The sequence below is a fragment of the Leptidea sinapis genome, chromosome 17 (assembly GCF_905404315.1).
Source record: "Leptidea sinapis chromosome 17, ilLepSina1.1, whole genome shotgun sequence".
NCBI lineage: Eukaryota > Metazoa > Arthropoda > Insecta > Lepidoptera > Pieridae > Leptidea > Leptidea sinapis.
The window spans coordinates 7,938,651-7,955,734 of NC_066281.1; the positions used below are offsets into that span (position 1 = coordinate 7,938,651).

The window sequence follows — 17,084 nt, forward strand, 5'->3', positions numbered from 1 at the left end:
ACTGGTCACCTGGTGTTAAGTGATCACCGCCGCCCACATTCTCTTGCAACACCAGAGGAATCACAGGAGCGTTGCTGGCCTTTAAGGAAGGTGTACGTGCTATTTTTGAAGGTATCTTCCTGGAAACACCGCACAAGGAAGCTCATTCCACAGCTTTGTAGTGTGTGGAAGAAAGCTCCTTGAAAGCACACAGTGGAGGACTGCCACACATCCAGATGGTGGGGATGTTATCCTAATTTATGTCCTGTTGTGCGAAGGTGGAATCCGGCGGCAGGAATCAGGTGAAACAGCTCTTCAGAACTCTCCACACTTTGTATGGACAGTTGTGTTCTTGGTTTATTCTCATGTATAACTTTATACCAAGTTTACTTATTTGTAAAGCCGAGAGGATTTAATTTGAGAATTATTTTTGGCTCCCCTGTATTATTTTATCCATTTAATAAGTATGGTAATTATAGAGAAAATATAGTATGTATGCATGGGATTGTATTAACTAATATATTGACGGGAGAAGATATTTATTTTATAATACAACAACTAGAATAGTATAGAAATACAAGAATACACACAATATTGTGCTTGTGCTCTATTACCAGCGTTTAACAGAGTTTAAAAAAAGTATGGTAAAAAAATAGATTCATAAATCTAAACATACTGAAATTAAATGAAGGTATTATGCAAACATATTATCAACATACAACGTCATAATGTCGTTAGATTTTTCCACCCACCACAAGAAGCGCTCGTTCACGATCATGACGTATAGACCAGCCATCACCTTCCTCGACCATTTTAGGGTTCCGTAGTAATGGCAAAAAACGGAAACCTTATAGATTCGTCATATCTGTCCGTCTGGCCGTCAGTATGTCACAATCACTTTTTGCCAAAACTATAAGAACTATACTGTTGAGACTTGGTAGGTAGATGTATTCTGTGAACCGCATAAAGATTTTCACACAAAAAAGCAAAATATATTGGATATATAGAACTTGAAATTGAAAATAGGTATAAAATAATGCCTACTAGATTCACTACTTGCTAATCTCAATAGATTTATAACGGATACTCTTTCATATATTGGGCCTTTATGTAAAAGAATGAAATTTGTGTCAATTAATAGCTTATATCGAGGAGGCGACAAGGCATCACTAAAATTTGAGGAATTTTGGCAATCTCAAATCAGAGTTATGGGAATGGTTGGATGGGGATGGTTTTGTAAAAGTGAGGTTATGCTATATATTGACAACATCTTGTACTAAAGAGTTTATTTTTGAAATGCGATTTTATGTTGTTGTTTGATAGCAAGGTTCGTACAAGTTAAGCAATATTACTTATATCATCAGCTCTGATATCAGAAGTCCGTAGAAAGCAAGCAGTGGTCGAGGAAAATATCAATATAACAACGGGAAACACTCAAACGACAAACCGCGTGACAATCGAACCGAGTGACAATTGACATTCTAGAACATTTTTTTTTTTGATTTTTTTCGTCTTATATTAGGCCAGGCAAAGGGTCATTCTAGAACAGTCAAAAAGTGTTCTGTTGCTATCACTGTCAGCACAGGTTAAAAATACAGCACGAGATTCAGAATCGAATTTTTCTTCAATCGATTTCTTTATAATATTATGTTGATATTTTTTTATAAACTAAAGACATTATGTTAATTGTAATGTACATGGGTACTTTTATTGTATCAAACATCTGGTGCAACTGGTTTTGGGTTCAATTGTTTAAACTCATTCACAATAATCGATTGCAGTAATCGATATCCCATTTTAAGACACCGAAAACTTAATTTTAAGATTTCTCGCATTCTAGATTGTGAATTAGGCTTATTTTATATATTTTTAAAAAGAAAAATTTGACAGTTTTATTTCAACCATATCTCAAATTATTACATTTTGGCCCAGAAATGTAGGTCTCCTTTACTGGAGATACTATATTGACTTATTTATATTGATTGTCAGTTTCACTTCTTACCTACGTGTCTACACTATTTATTACACAGCCCCTTTTTTATTCAAGAATATGTAGAAATAAAAAGAATAATTATAACATATAAAAATATATAAGTAAAACGATTGTTACTGACACAAAAGTCCTGTGCAGAATCGGTTTGGTAAACACGAGTTTTGAGCTGACACTAAGAAATCGTCGAAATCAATTCACACGCTATGCTTCATACTTGTCTGTTATAACAATTCATAAAAGTGTTCATAAAACAAAATCAAGTTACAGACAACTGGCGTGAAGCCAAAATATTCAGAGCACCTATATATGTGTGTGTGGGATATGAATGTTTCCGAAGTCAATCTCATCTCGCTCGTATCGCGCCTTATTACAAACTTTTGTGTGTGACATCGCTTGGTATTCAAAAATATGAAGTGATATTTATGACGCATACAGAGTGTTACACGTAAAACCCGGTTACATTATTTCTGGTTTTGACGTCACATAGTCGCTTTGTTACGGTGTTCAAAACATGCATCAGCGGGCCTTCCATGAACTCTTATTGCGATTCAATTGGCAACCTAAAAACCGTGTTGGTATCCGCCATGTTGTTTTAAGTCGATCAGTGCGCACAACCGGCGCGCGCGGGCGCTAGCTTGAAGAGGACTGCGACTTCTCAGTTCTCAATGAGCGCTCTACTGATGGACAATAATAATTAATAACTAACTTCAATCACGTCACCGACAGTGACGTACACAGTGACAACTTCAAACACACTTTGAAAGATGACGTTCGCCCAATACACAGAGTAGAATATAATCATACAGGCCATATTACTTTTATATTCTAATTCTCCGACATATATTATTATTTAATAAGAACTAAAAAGGGCTTAATGGTTTATAATTTGACGCTATATAGCGCAATTTTAAAATGTATTTCAAGTAATTTCGATAAAATATGGTTTGAGTAAGAGAGACAAGACTATAGAATACGACTGTACAGCGTCATTTTTCTCACACCGCGGACCACAGACAAATTTCGTTCGTTTATTCTTCCATATTCGATTTAAACGCCATTCAGTGATAATCACTTCATGGTATCTTAGCAATTCAGTTTAGGTAACTAGACTGAACTGCAACGGAATTTAATCGCTAATTAAAAGTTGATGGTAGGCCTGTAGGTCGTTAAATTGTAAGAAATGAAGTCGATCGACAATCTACCGGTATGTTATAATATCACGGCGTTGACAATATGCCTACGACATAATATGTAAGTTAAGTTTTCACCTTTTTGTGGTAGATAAAATTTTATTGGACAGATTTGTACTGCCAAACAAGTATTCACAACTCGACAGTTGTATACGTTTGCGTCCAACCAACTTCTTGGGTAGCTTCCAATAGATAAGGTTGTCAAAATATATTACTAAAGAATTCTTTAATAAGATGATAAGATCTTTGTCATATTTTGTTCAATCGATAAAATAGCATATTGCAATACTAACATTTTCAGAGAAGTGTAGTGAACTGGAAACCCATAATACGAACGGCCGTTCCTAATATACTATCTACAGAGATAAATTACTACCTTCTACTGTCAGTAATTAGCTGTCAATAATCTTAAGCTGTCCCAATATACCCGATAAGTCATTCTTATCGCCTTATATTGGGACGCGTGAATTGAAATTTCCATACAAACTTCTATCGCTGGTAAGCTATACGTCGTCCCATTGACAGACAGCGTGTATGAGACATTTACGAGATGGCAAAATTTGTAAAGGAAAATCACAGTGTGCTATACTTACAGCAAATGCATATGACCCACAGTACTAGAATACTTAAGAAAGCTGATAGGTTAGTGACTAGAGTCGTTTCAAATAGCACTTTATTTCAGAAAAATTGCATCTGGACGGGGATGAAAATTTACAATAAAATCCCTGATTCATTTAAGTTGTTACCTTTTTCAAGATTTAAAGTATCCTTACACAGTTGGCTTCTTCAAAACACATTTTATTCAATAGAAGAGTTTTTTGACCACAAAGAGTAAAGGATTTTGACATTGCATTGTAAGTGGATTATTCTTATCTTGACTTTAATATTTTTTTTTTGTAATATATCAAATTATAGTTTTGTGTTATATAAAATAAATTAATTTATATTGTAAAAAAATTTTTGCCCAAGACCAAGTTTGCATGCTATTGGTAATGGCTAAATAGGAGATACTTTAAGCTATTGTAAGACCAAATTTGTACCACCCTATTTAATAGCAAATAAATGAATATGAATATATGGATAAGGTGAGTTACCGTCGATAAGTCTCTTGGGAAAGAAAAGTCATCGATAGTTACGATTTTTATCTCAAGTAGAGATAGACTGAATATTGGGAACGGCCGTAAGCTGTCTGTCTATTCGTCAGTCAGCGATCTGTATATAAGATAACAGATCGTATAAGATATAAGACAGCTGAAATTTCGACTTCCGAATGCGTATCGCTAAATGCCGCTATAAGAACAAATTCTAAAAACTAAATGGTGGCTTACAGAATGGCTACGATGGAAGAAAAAAATAAAGTCACAGTTTTTTAAGAGTTTTCTTTTTGTAATTACCGAATAAAATTAGTACAACTGTTGACCCGGCAAACTTTGTTTTGCCATATAATTTAAGTACCCAGATTTATTAGATCGTTAGTGATCTTCTCTCCTTCCAGCCTAGTGAGCAGGCGGTCCGAGGTTCAAGCCTCCTTCCGAGACGCCCCGCGCCTGTTAGCTACATTTCCGGCCTTCAAGGCCCCCGCTCGGCTTCGCTGTAAAGGGCTATCAAGCCCTAAAGGCCCAGCACATAGGAGGTTTTTAGTCGGTAAGGGGTGTTACACCCGAGCCCGACATTCTTACTCTCGAAAAAAAATGAAATTCCAACTCAAAAAAATATAGGTTCCGGATAAGTTAAGACCAACAAACATATATTAAAGCATTTTTCGAAACACGCTGCATTTTATTGTACAAGTATTATTCCGATCGGTTTAGTAGTTTTCGCAGTATAACTGATGGAAAAAAAACGTATTACTAGCTGACGACAGACGTAGGTTCTGTTCATAATAAAAAGAAACTAATAAATTTCGCAAATTCCATTCTTAGCTGATCTCTACTCCACGAAAGAAATGTTTCTACCAAATTTCAAATCTGTGGGCTTAATGGTTCCGGAGATATCGTGATGAATCAATACAATTAATACAAAGTTCAATCAATACAAAGTACAATCAATGCAAAGTATGTTGTAAAATAAAGTACTTACAGTGTCATCGTAATGCTGCATATGCAAGGCCGTGGTACTTCCTTCTCTTGAGTTACATGGTGAGGAGTGCCGCCTCGACCGACCCTCCTCCTCGTATTCCTGTATCAACGAACCATATATACAAACAATTCATCAGCTGAAAATTCACGCAACTGTCTAAATCTACTACAGTACATGCAAAGCACATCGCAAGCAGGAAAAAAAAGGAAACAAGACAATTATATAGTGACAACATTGCTGCGAATTGCCTGTTTATTTGTTTGTGGTTATCGTAAAACTTGTAGCCTGATATTAAAACACGAGTACTTAATGTGATTTCCCTACAGTCATAATAAACGTAGTAGGTCGAAATTCACTTGAACATACATGTTATAAGTAACTGTTATCATTTTGTTTTCCTAAGTTAGAGCGCTTTTGCACTACGTCCGATCTGTATCCGTGAAAACACGGTCTACGTAGCTTACGCATTAGATCGTTCTTCCGACATTCGATTTCTTTCCGTCAACCATAGTAATAGTTCGTAGGATCGGTCTCTGGAGCCCTATTACGAAAATCGAAATACGAACCGTTTCGGTTGACGGGTCGTGCATTTTCCTATTACGAAACTGTTTCGGATCCTCGAAGAAGATCGCAACGAAGTTCGCGATTACACAATTTGTCTTTCGTTTACCTTATTCCCAAATTCACTTTTGTATATGGTTCCGAAATGAAAGAACCGAAGTACTTTCGCAATAGGATTCGTCGTTCGTTCGTTTCGGACCGAAACTTCGGCTGTCGATTGTGGTAATAGACCTCCTGATTGGACCTAGTGCGAAAGCACTCTAACTGTTATCAGTTTATTAGATACTATCAGTCCACCAATTGTCATACAATCTTCTTCGTGCAAATATATACCTGTTTGTATGATTTTAATGGAATTATCACAAAAGTGGGTCATGAATTTGGCGATGGTACTAATAAATAATTCGGTTATAAATAATATTGAGACTAAGGTCCGTATTCAAGAAGACGCCTCAATAAAAATACCTGATCAAGTGTCTGTACTATTGTCACATTAAAGAACTATTTATGTAACTTCCACCTACAGGTGTCGAGAAGGGCGTTGGGCGAAACTATGCGCCGTTGGAACGCGTCAGAGTATCGCTTGGGACGCCAATGAGGCACGAACAGTATCATTTAATGTACAACTTAAATTTATACCAAAATTTATGAATGATGCGGGACTCGAACCCACACCTCTCGGGTTCCGTTCGAGCGCTCTTAGCAACTGAGCCAACCATCCGAGTGAAACATCGCTCTTATATTTTGGTAAGCTTGTTTAACTCTCAGGTTGCGACTCCATTTACAGGATGTACTTTACAGTACCTGCTCAACCCCAATAATTGCATATAAGAAAATTGACTTAAGATGTCTCTTAGTTGATATAAATTAATCCCAGAAATTAGGGATGTGACTTAAAAATAACAAACTGATCATATAATGTTCTAAAGGTTTTGAAACCATGCTCCTCTACGGCCTAGCACTTTGATTATTATTTAAGAGGGGCCAGGCAAGCAAGAGGCTCACGTGATGGGGAGTGGTGAGGCTACCGTCCATGGACATCTGCAACACCAGTGGTCCAAGAGATGCATTGCCGGCCTTTAAGGATTACAGGTCCCAAATTCACATCGTTTCGGAAAAACTGCTGCCGGTAATTGATGCGACAACATGGCTGTGCTGGAAGTTTCTCGAAAAACGCGCGGTTATAGCAAACCAGACGCCAAAATGGTGCGGGTGGATTTTCGCATTTTGACGTAATGTAGCTGAATTCAGCTGCTGGTATCAAGCTGAACAACACCTCTAAACACTCCCCGTGATAAATACGCTACGGCAAAGAATCAATCCGATCGAAAATGGCTTGATTATCGATGATTTGAGCCGCTATTCCTACGGAACGCCCGCCTAGTGGTGACAACAGTCCTCTATGTGAGATCGAATTTGCGACCCGGAATCAGAATTAAATAAACAGGTACCTAACGTTTAAATCCTATCTCTACCCTTTCGCACATAAATAGGCAGTTTTTCATATTATATTATATCTATCATGTGATTTTTATATTCAAAAAACTTCTACTTGGACATTTCAAATAACTTTAGATTTAGATTATTAAATCGTAAATAACTTTCAGATTACGTTGGTTTAAATCATAATTATGCATTTCTCCGAGCTAATTGAAATATCTGAATAAATATGGAGTCATATTGAGACAACGAGACGTGTCTTATCATTTCGCCAACTCGTTTCCAGAGACATAATATAGATGGCGCTGCGCTTTTTATCATCTGATGATACTTGTACAACGGAGTCGGCAAAACGGCACAACTTGGGTTTGTGCCAATAAAATGTTAGGCGTTAACATTGTACACATTAACGTAGATTAGGTGGTACTTGACACGTTTTATACAATAAAAACAGAAGTGTTAAACAAAATGGCTACGTTACGCCCTCTATATTATACGTATAATATAATACGCGTTTCTTCATTTTAATGTTATTATTATCTTAAACCAATATAAATTGATTTACGCAAACACTGAAACCCATAACACAAGTTAGATCTTATCATGGGTATCAGAGTTTCAATTCAACACTGTATTTTGTTTAAGATAAGTTAATTTTTAAGACGTAGTACATATATATTTAAGTGTTGTGAGCCTCTGTTTTTGTGAAATAAAGTTTATTATTATTTATTATTATATTACTACTATTCCCTATATGTATTAAAAGTTTCGAAGAACCATAGGTATTATCACAATATTTTTTTAATAATATTAACACAACTTGGATATGAGAGGAAGCCAGAGTGTCGACGCAAGTTGCGTCCAGCTGAAGCATTTCCCCGTGCCTAAGCCGTCAGGGTCATTCCATCAGAACGCTTGCATAGAACCTTTAATTGTTTCTTGCCGATTCTTCTCAATGATGGAAGGATATTTAACAATAAAACAAATAACAAAATTTTCAAAAAAGTTTTTAACGTGTCTTTTTGAATATATAATATTATTTGAATCAAGGTAAAATAAAACCTTTTTGTAACACATCATTGATTCCGTTGGAGAGTCTTAATTCGACAAGTTCAAAGTATAATAAGTCAAACGAAAACTTTTTGAAAAAAAAACATTAATATTTATAGTGCATGTGAATTGTTCTTTCTATGTACTGTATGTACTCAATAAGTATTGTAATTAAATATTTTATTTGTAAGCTTACGCGTTTAAGTGTGTTGATGCATCACTTTACATAGATTGTATTTTACATTATTTATAAAATGTTGAAACTGTACGTATCTAAATATTGACTCAAGAGAGTGTCCAGTAAGTTATATCGCCATTTCTTATTATAGATCAGTTTTTTCCAATGTGAATGTTTAAAGTAATTCTTCTTTTGCCGCGTTAGGGAAAAATTATCAGATTTTCAAGATTTTTTACAATACGTGTGCAATAATATTTTTGTATTAAAAGAGGTTGAATATCATTGTGCGCGTGCACACCGTCACGCAAATCCGACACCCCGACGTTAGCTGGTCAATAGACCATATTTTGTATCATACTTCAGCTACCAAGCATGTTATAACTTATATGTCTACTGAACCACAACCAATGGACGAGAAATAAATAAATTTCAATTTATACACTTACCCACAAGTTTTAATAAAAAAATCTCTCTAATTGTTACACGTTATCTGAATTATGCGGTATATATATGTTTTCGGGTTTATTTGATACCTTCTTTATAACAATATTGTTTTATAATAATCCTACTAATATTATAAATGTGAAAGTTTGTATGTCTGGATGTATGTTTGAACTTCTTTAACACAAAATCCACTGAATAGATTTTGATGAAACTATACAATAATATAGCTTACACACCATAATAACAAATAGGCTATAATTTATAAAACTATAGTGTGAATTATACAATTTTTTTATATTTTTCTTTTAAGAAGTAGGATTGTTACTAATGAATACAACTAGCGCCATCTCTTATCAACTAGCAAGCACAAGATCAATACAATTTATATGGCAAAACAACGTTTGCCGGGTCAGCTAGTTTGTTATAATTCTACAAACGTAAAATAGTACGAGGAATTAATTTTTTTAAGGATTTTTGTTTTTATTACGCCAAAGAAGAATAAATTGTTGCGTACGTACATTACTCATGTACCTACACACTTGTATTTGAGTTAATGATAATAACTTAAAAGGTATTAATAATGAATAACTTAAGAAATTGAGTTTGATCTAAAAGTTAAAAGCTCACAAAGATTTATCGCTAACTTCTAGAAATTGTCGGAAATATAACTTAAGTCCAACAGTTCTACTGAATAATGTGAGAATAAATCTTTTTGTATGAAAACATAAGTTACTTTGTCACAAATAAGGTTAGGCGGGAAAGCGAGAGCTTGTCGACCCTATTCAAGCGGATAGTAGGTATTCTGTATTCATATTTGCAGTTCACAGAATGGGTTCTAGTTTTATATCGATGTCGAAGCGTGTTTCGAATGATATTTTAATCGAGAATAAAGAAATACCTAGAATCATATATCACAAGTATTGAATTGTATATTATGTATTTGAGTTTTCGTATCGTATCATTATTAATTTATTATACATGGGGCACACCAAAAGTTCTGCACTTCTAGCTAATCGGAACTATTTGAATTTCGAATGTTATATTTTTTGAAGCGTTGCAACCTTCTTAGTTATAAAAAAATACAATTGGCGGGAAATCATTTTTCAATTGTTTTTTATCACACATCATAGTTCTACGTACGCAACGAAAATGGAATTAAGTCGAAAATATTTTAGAGCGATGATTTTTTATGATTTTAAAAGTTCTCTCTCTCCGCAAGACTGTGCCGCTTGTCTTCAAAATGCTTTTGGGAGAGAAGCACCTTGCTTGAACACCGTAAGGCGATGGTTTGCTGAATTTGAGAGAGGTCGGGTTTCTTTACTTGACGAATTTCGTGAAGGGCGGCCTTCAACTGCCGTCAACGAAAAAAATGTGGCTACTGTTAAGGGGCTAATGGAGTAATTAAATTAAATTTAAAATTAAAAAATTAAACGGCATAGTTGTCGCACTTTTCTCGAAGGTAAGATATATAGTATTCTATCTATGAGGAAAAAAAATTGTATTTAAAAAAATATCAATTTTTCACATTGAACGTAGGGAACATTATACTTACATACTTTAGGACCCAATGTCAATTCAAATATTTTTATTCAAAATTGGATTTAAAAACACTTAATGAACATCGAAAACTACCAACGATTCGAAAAAAATATGCCTCAGACCTGAGAAGAACGTGCCCAAGAATCTTAGCGGGTGTCTTTTTTTTTATAAAAAATCGTTACAATATAATATAGTACAAGAAAATTTGTTCCAATCGGTATCATTAAGAAAGTCATTTATGTTATAGTAACCTTTATCACACAAACGTTGTTAAACAATTTTTTGAATTTCGAAATACATTTGCTTGAAACATTTTCTGGGATCTTGTTGTAGAAACATATCTACATCGCCCAACAAGACTTACTAACGTTTACTACTTACTAAAGTTTAGTCGATGTTTCCAGAAATAAATGTTGAAAAATAAAATAAATAAGTTTTAAAGAAGAAGTTTTTTTTTTTAAAGAAGGTTAGCGAGGGTTAAGAGGAGGAGAGGAGTCTATAGGACAATATTTTATGTATATTATTATATTTTTTTCTAAACTAGACAAAATGCGCTCAACACTGAAGCATTTTTTTTTAATATACAGTACATCTAATATATAAAATTCTCGTGTCATGGTGTTAAACTATGAACTCCTCCGAAACGGCTTGACCGATTCTCATGAAATTTTGAGTGCATATTGGGTAGGTCTGAGAATCGGACACGACGGTGGTCCACACGAATTTTTATTTTTTTTATTTTTTGACATTTTTTTTTATTTATTTGAATATGAGTCAGCGTTAAAAAAAATATGCAACTTAAAATTTTCACCCATCAACAGTTACTTCTGTATCGCGATTTTAATATCGGCAATACAACGTTTGCTGGGTCAGCTAGTTTCATTGTAAAAATTAATTCTGAATGTGACAATATTTTAATGTTTTATGTCGAGCTAGCACCATACTAGATAATTATTTTGGAATTAAACTTACGAAATTGAATAGGGAATTAATTTTTCTATACACTAATCAGCAGTATTTAAAGGAAATTGTTATAACTTCTAAACAAACAATTTACAAAATAATTCACCATATTATAATGCGCGATTTCTCAGTGCCGCGCGCTCAACTATATGATTGACATTATATCAAACGATATTACAATTTTTTATTTTCCACATTAATCCTCTTAAGGGCTCTTTAAATTTTACAATAAAATAAAAGACAGTATACTATCTCGGACTCAATGAGAACAAATTTAAAAATGCTATTAAAGCTTCTTTGACAATGAAGGCTTATAGTACAGGATCCCTGGTACAGTTTTCATCATTTATTACTAACAAGCTGATTTTCCTTGAAAAGCTTCCTTTTGACTAGATGCCCAACTTTTTTCCTTAAAGTAATGTTGGTAAATGGTAGCTTAATAGCGGTAGCAAGGATAAAATATGTAGATTTGACAAATTTTTAAAATTTATTACCGACCGAATTTTTCTTTGTTAATTATCGAAATTATTATCTAAATAACGTGAAAACATATTTGTCCTACAAAATATAAAGTTTTATCAGACAGTTCCCCCTCGGCAACATGTATCATAAATAAGGTAATGAAAAATTATTACTAACCGCTAATAAGCTATGAGGAAAGAACCTCTGTTCTGTTTTTAAAAGGTGTGACGTCATTATTGTTGACATCACAATTGCTATCTTGCTGAAGATCACTCATTGTTTCTTCTAAAGAAAACTACACGAGTAGGTATTTTATTACTTTCGTTTATTCAACGGGCAGTGTTACGACGTCCCAGAGCGGTCCGTACCGTACGACAGCCCGAGCACGACTGACCCAAGTGTCGACCGTGCGGCTGTATTTATAGGACCCGGCGCACGTGCTAATGCACGTGTTTTGAAATGCGGCCGTATTTATGACGCTCGGTGCACGTGCACGTGTTTTCAATTCGTGTTGTAGTATTTGCGCCGATAGCAACCATTTACCAACATTACTGTAAGGAAAAAAGTTGAACGTCTAGTCAAAAGGAAGCTACTCACGAAAAATCAGCTTGTTAGTAATTAATGATGAGAAGTGTACCAGGGATCCTGTACTATTACTATAGTATTGTAGATTATATAGAGGATAATAATGCATGATTTTTGTTTAGTTAAATATGATATAATTTAAAAGACGGGCTGGGAGGTTATTATTGTCAGTTCTTCTTCCCATGTCAAAGCCCCTTTAGGAACTAATACAGCTTCATTAAGTTCATCAAGTGCTGTGCAATATTAGCTATGTTATTGTATATCTATGTATACTAGAGGACCGGACAGACGTTGTCCTGTACACACGTCTTAAATTTGAAAAATCGGTCCAGCCGTTAGGAGGAGTTCACTAACAGACACATGAGCAGGAGAATTATATTATATGGACGGAATTAAAAATCTAAACCAATATCAAATTCACTGGAACACACAAAAAAATCATCAAAATTGATCCAGCCGTTTAGGAGGTAGTTCAATTGTGAATCTTAACCATCCTCGAATCCACTTAAAGACACACACCAATCTCAAATTCACTGGAACAAAAAAAACAATATTCAAAATCGGTAGTTCAATTATTGTGAATCTAAACCATTCTCGAATCCACCTGAAGACACACAGAAAGTTTCATTAAAATCGGTCCAGCCGTTTAGGAGGAGTTCAGTCACAACAGACGCACAAAAGAAATATATATATTAAGACTAGTGGCCCCGACAGACGTTGTCCTGTACACACGTCTTAAATTAAAAAAAACGGTCCGGCCGTTAGAAGGAGTTCATTAACATACACATGAGCAGGAGAATTATATTATATGGACCAATCTCAAATTCACTGGAACACACAAAAAAAATCATCAATTTCGGTCCAGCCGTTTAGGAGGTAGTTCAATTGTGAATCTAAATCATTCTCGAATTCACCTGAAGACACACACCAATCTTAAATTCACTGGAACAAACAAAACAATATTCAAAATCAGTAGTTCAATTATTGTGAATCTAAACCATTCTCGAATCCACCTGAAGACACACAGAAAGTTTCATTAAAATCGGTCCAGCCGTTTAGGAGGAGTTCAGTCACAACAGACGCACAAAAGAAATATATATATTAAGATGTACAAAAACTATAATTGTTAGGCATACATCATTGCGAACTTTTGCGAGCAAACATGAGTAATAGTAGTTTTCACAGCGCACGAAAATATAATATTTTTTTAAATATTTAATAAAATAGCCCCTGTTACTAGGTATACAGCAATTATAGCATACAGCATTATTCTTAGCACCTAAATGTTTATGCCTTTGTTTTGTTTTTTTTTTCTGTATAAGTAATTAATATGTGTATGTAGTTTTAAGTTGTTTCATTTTTCTTTAAAAAAAAGTAATTTAATTTAAGTAGTTAATTAAGTATTAAACTTTAAATTTAAATAATATTATATGTCTTATGTACACGGTAAAACTCAAATGAGTTTATGTATGTACAATAATTGTGTTACCTATAATATGTAATTTGTTAATAAGAAATAAATAAATAAAAATAAATAAAATAAAATTAAATAGTAAAAGAATTTTTAAAATTGGTCGAGTAAAAAAAAACCAACAAATTAAATCTTTCCTCTTTATACTATTAGTATGTTAAATATGAGCTTGTTCTTGTAGGTACAAGTGTATGAGACTTTATGGCAGCCATAAATAACTGTCTTCTAGTATTTACTTGATTAAAGTGAGCACGCAAAGCATAACATCAATGTTTACAAGGTTGCAAAAAGTAGATGTGTTGTTTTAAATATTTTAAATGATAGCTCATAAAATCAGCCTAGCGAAATTGTCCAAGAAAAATGTGATTCAATCGATTGTATGAAACGTGCAGTCATTGATAGATTGACAGATGACGGCCATAATCTTGTAAAAAACGGAGATAGCCGAAATCGACTACATTTTATGCAACTGTTCGCTTTCAAATTTAGCCGGATTATACTTCTTCGCCAATTGCGATACTGTAATTACTACTATTTCAAACTTATGTCAAATGACTGCACGTTTCATACTAGACTAAATTTCAATTTTTACTTAGCTGCCAAAGTAAAAAGTCCGCCTCTTATTACGTAGTATTTACATCGTCTTTGGTTTAGATAACAAGTTTCGTAAGGCCGAACAAGTTTATGTACGGTTATGTCGAATTAGTAAGTCTTTTATTGGTTGATGTATACATGCTTTTACAACATAGTTCCAGAAAATGTACAAAACAAATCTGTTACGAAATTCAGAAGAATTGTTTAAAAACGTTTGTGTACTATAACAGAAATGATTTTGTTAATGATACCACAGATTGGGAATAGATACGCCCTCAGGCTATTTAATTATACATTTTATTTTACGATATGACAGTATAATAATGTTACGAAATTTAAAAAAAAAAACATATGATGGTATATGTACCATAATGCTATGACAATATCAATAATTTAATCGTTGAGATGCACCAGTTGAAATGTTTGTAATAGCAACAGTGAAAATAGTGACACAAGGGGAAAAAGGAAAGCGGTGTGGAGGCGGAAGAGGCGGTACGTGAGGGAGAAGGAATCTTCTTAAGTCAAAATTATTAAATTATTTAGTTTCAATCTGCCTAATTACTAAATCTAAATTATTTTCAAATACGTAAGTCAAATGTCGAATTTATTTCTAAATATAATATAATACAAGATTCCACTCCTAGATTATATTAGATCGTTAGTGATCTCTCCATCCAACCTAGTGACCAGGCGGTCCAAGGTTCGAGTCTCCTTCCGAGACGCCCCGCGCCTGTGAGCTACATTTCCGGCCTTCAAGGCCCTCACCCGGCTCCGCTGTAAAAGCCTTTAGGGCTGTCAGCACAGAGGAGGTTTTTAGTCGGTAGGGGAAGTTTACACCCGAGTCCGACATATGGGCCCCGTTTCGGGGTCTTCAATACGTAAATGTATTTTCACCTCTCCAGCACGAAAAGGGCGCTATTGCTACGTGAAAACTCGTAGCAAAAACGCTTTTTGCTGCGAGAATGAAGCAAAGTGATTTAAATTATGAACCCACGTGACCATACATCCGGGAATTACTCCGCGTTAAAAAATGATATTTATAATAAACATTGTTAAATATTATCTTAATTGTTTCCCTTACTATATAACCTATAACACTTTTCTCGCTAGTCGAGGTGAAAAGTTGTATGTTTCACACGAGGGCAAATATTCTTTACTCGTGCCTTTAAATCACTCACTACCTCAGTAATCTATATTAGAATCACTCGCTACGCTTGTGAATCAATTCTAGACTACTTCGCCAATTCGTGATTAAAAGGCAGCACTCGCAGCAAAAAATAACTTTGCTCACTTGTCGAACAAATAACTATTTCCTCCTCTCCAAAAAAAAAAAAAAAAAACAAAAAAGCTCGATTCTATGGTATGGTATTAACCGTCCATATTTATAATTAAGCCAGTCCGGCCCTAAAAATCTAAATATAGTCATTCAAAAATAATTAAACACCGCATCGAAATAAATTCTATTTTAAAAAAATATCGCTGAAATGTCAACAAAGCCTGCATCCGCGGTGACGGAGTTAATTAATGAACTCTTAGCTTCAATTAAGTATTTAAATTTTAGTTGCATATTTTTATTCATAATGAAATTAATATTAAACGTATAAATTTAATTTGGTTTTCTCTAATTGGGTATATTTATATAACCATCTTCAATAACACATACTTACGTAAGATTCTATTACTGCTGTGATATTATTCAGTTCTTGATGAAAAACAATTTATAAAAAAGTTTTAAAAAATCTGACAAGAGATCTCTAAAAATTTTTTTTTATGGAATGGGAGGACAATCGAGCGTACGGGGTCACCTGGTGTTAAGTGATCACCGCCGCCCACACTCTTTTGCAACACCGAATATAGTATTTTTGTATAAAAAACCCAAAACAATATAGTAGACAGAGAATTAATTTTAAATAATTTAAATAATTTATATAAATATTTTTTTACTGCATTGAGCATTTTATTTTTTGTTTTTAAGGAACACAACGTAACGATCATAAAAATTTAATTTAGAGTTACAAAACACCATTAACTCTGTTTTTACCAGACCGATACTTGCAGTATTGTGCTCAATATTCCACTTTTTTAATCACAGAAAATATGTACTCTATAATGCTGATAAAATCTTATAGTTTCACTTACTATATTATAATTTTGAAATAATAGTAGGATACTCTATTATATGGTATGGTTGGCAACCATAGTAGGGATATACGCATAAAAAATAACAACCGACTTCAAAAAAAACTATGGCAAAACGATATTATATACAGTATAAAAAATAATTGAATATTATTCTACAGCTTAATAATCTACTTGTTTTTAGAGTTCTCCTAAGTAAAATTTAGTAGACTCTCTAAAAGTCAATCAAATTATTGCGAAAATATAATGTAGTTAATATTATTATATATACTACACGGTAGACACCAGCTTTCAAATAAAAAAAGAATCATCGAAATCGGATCACCCAGTCGAACAGCAACCAAAGTAAAAAATACCGTCGAATTGAGAACCTCCTCCTTTTTTGAAGTCGGTTAGAAAAGTGAATCTATTCAAAGG

General features: G+C 33.9%; 1 protein-coding gene across 1 annotated transcript in view; it reads right to left on the reverse strand.

Annotated features, from left to right (window-relative positions):
- Positions 1 to 17,084, reverse strand: part of LOC126969134 (whirlin) — a 177,486-nt gene that overhangs the window by 60,288 nt on the left and 100,114 nt on the right. Inside the window, exon 13 of the mRNA XM_050814445.1 lies at positions 5,242 to 5,340. Within this exon, the coding sequence (XP_050670402.1) occupies positions 5,242 to 5,340 (99 nt within the window). The remainder of the gene's footprint in view (positions 1 to 5,241; positions 5,341 to 17,084) is intronic.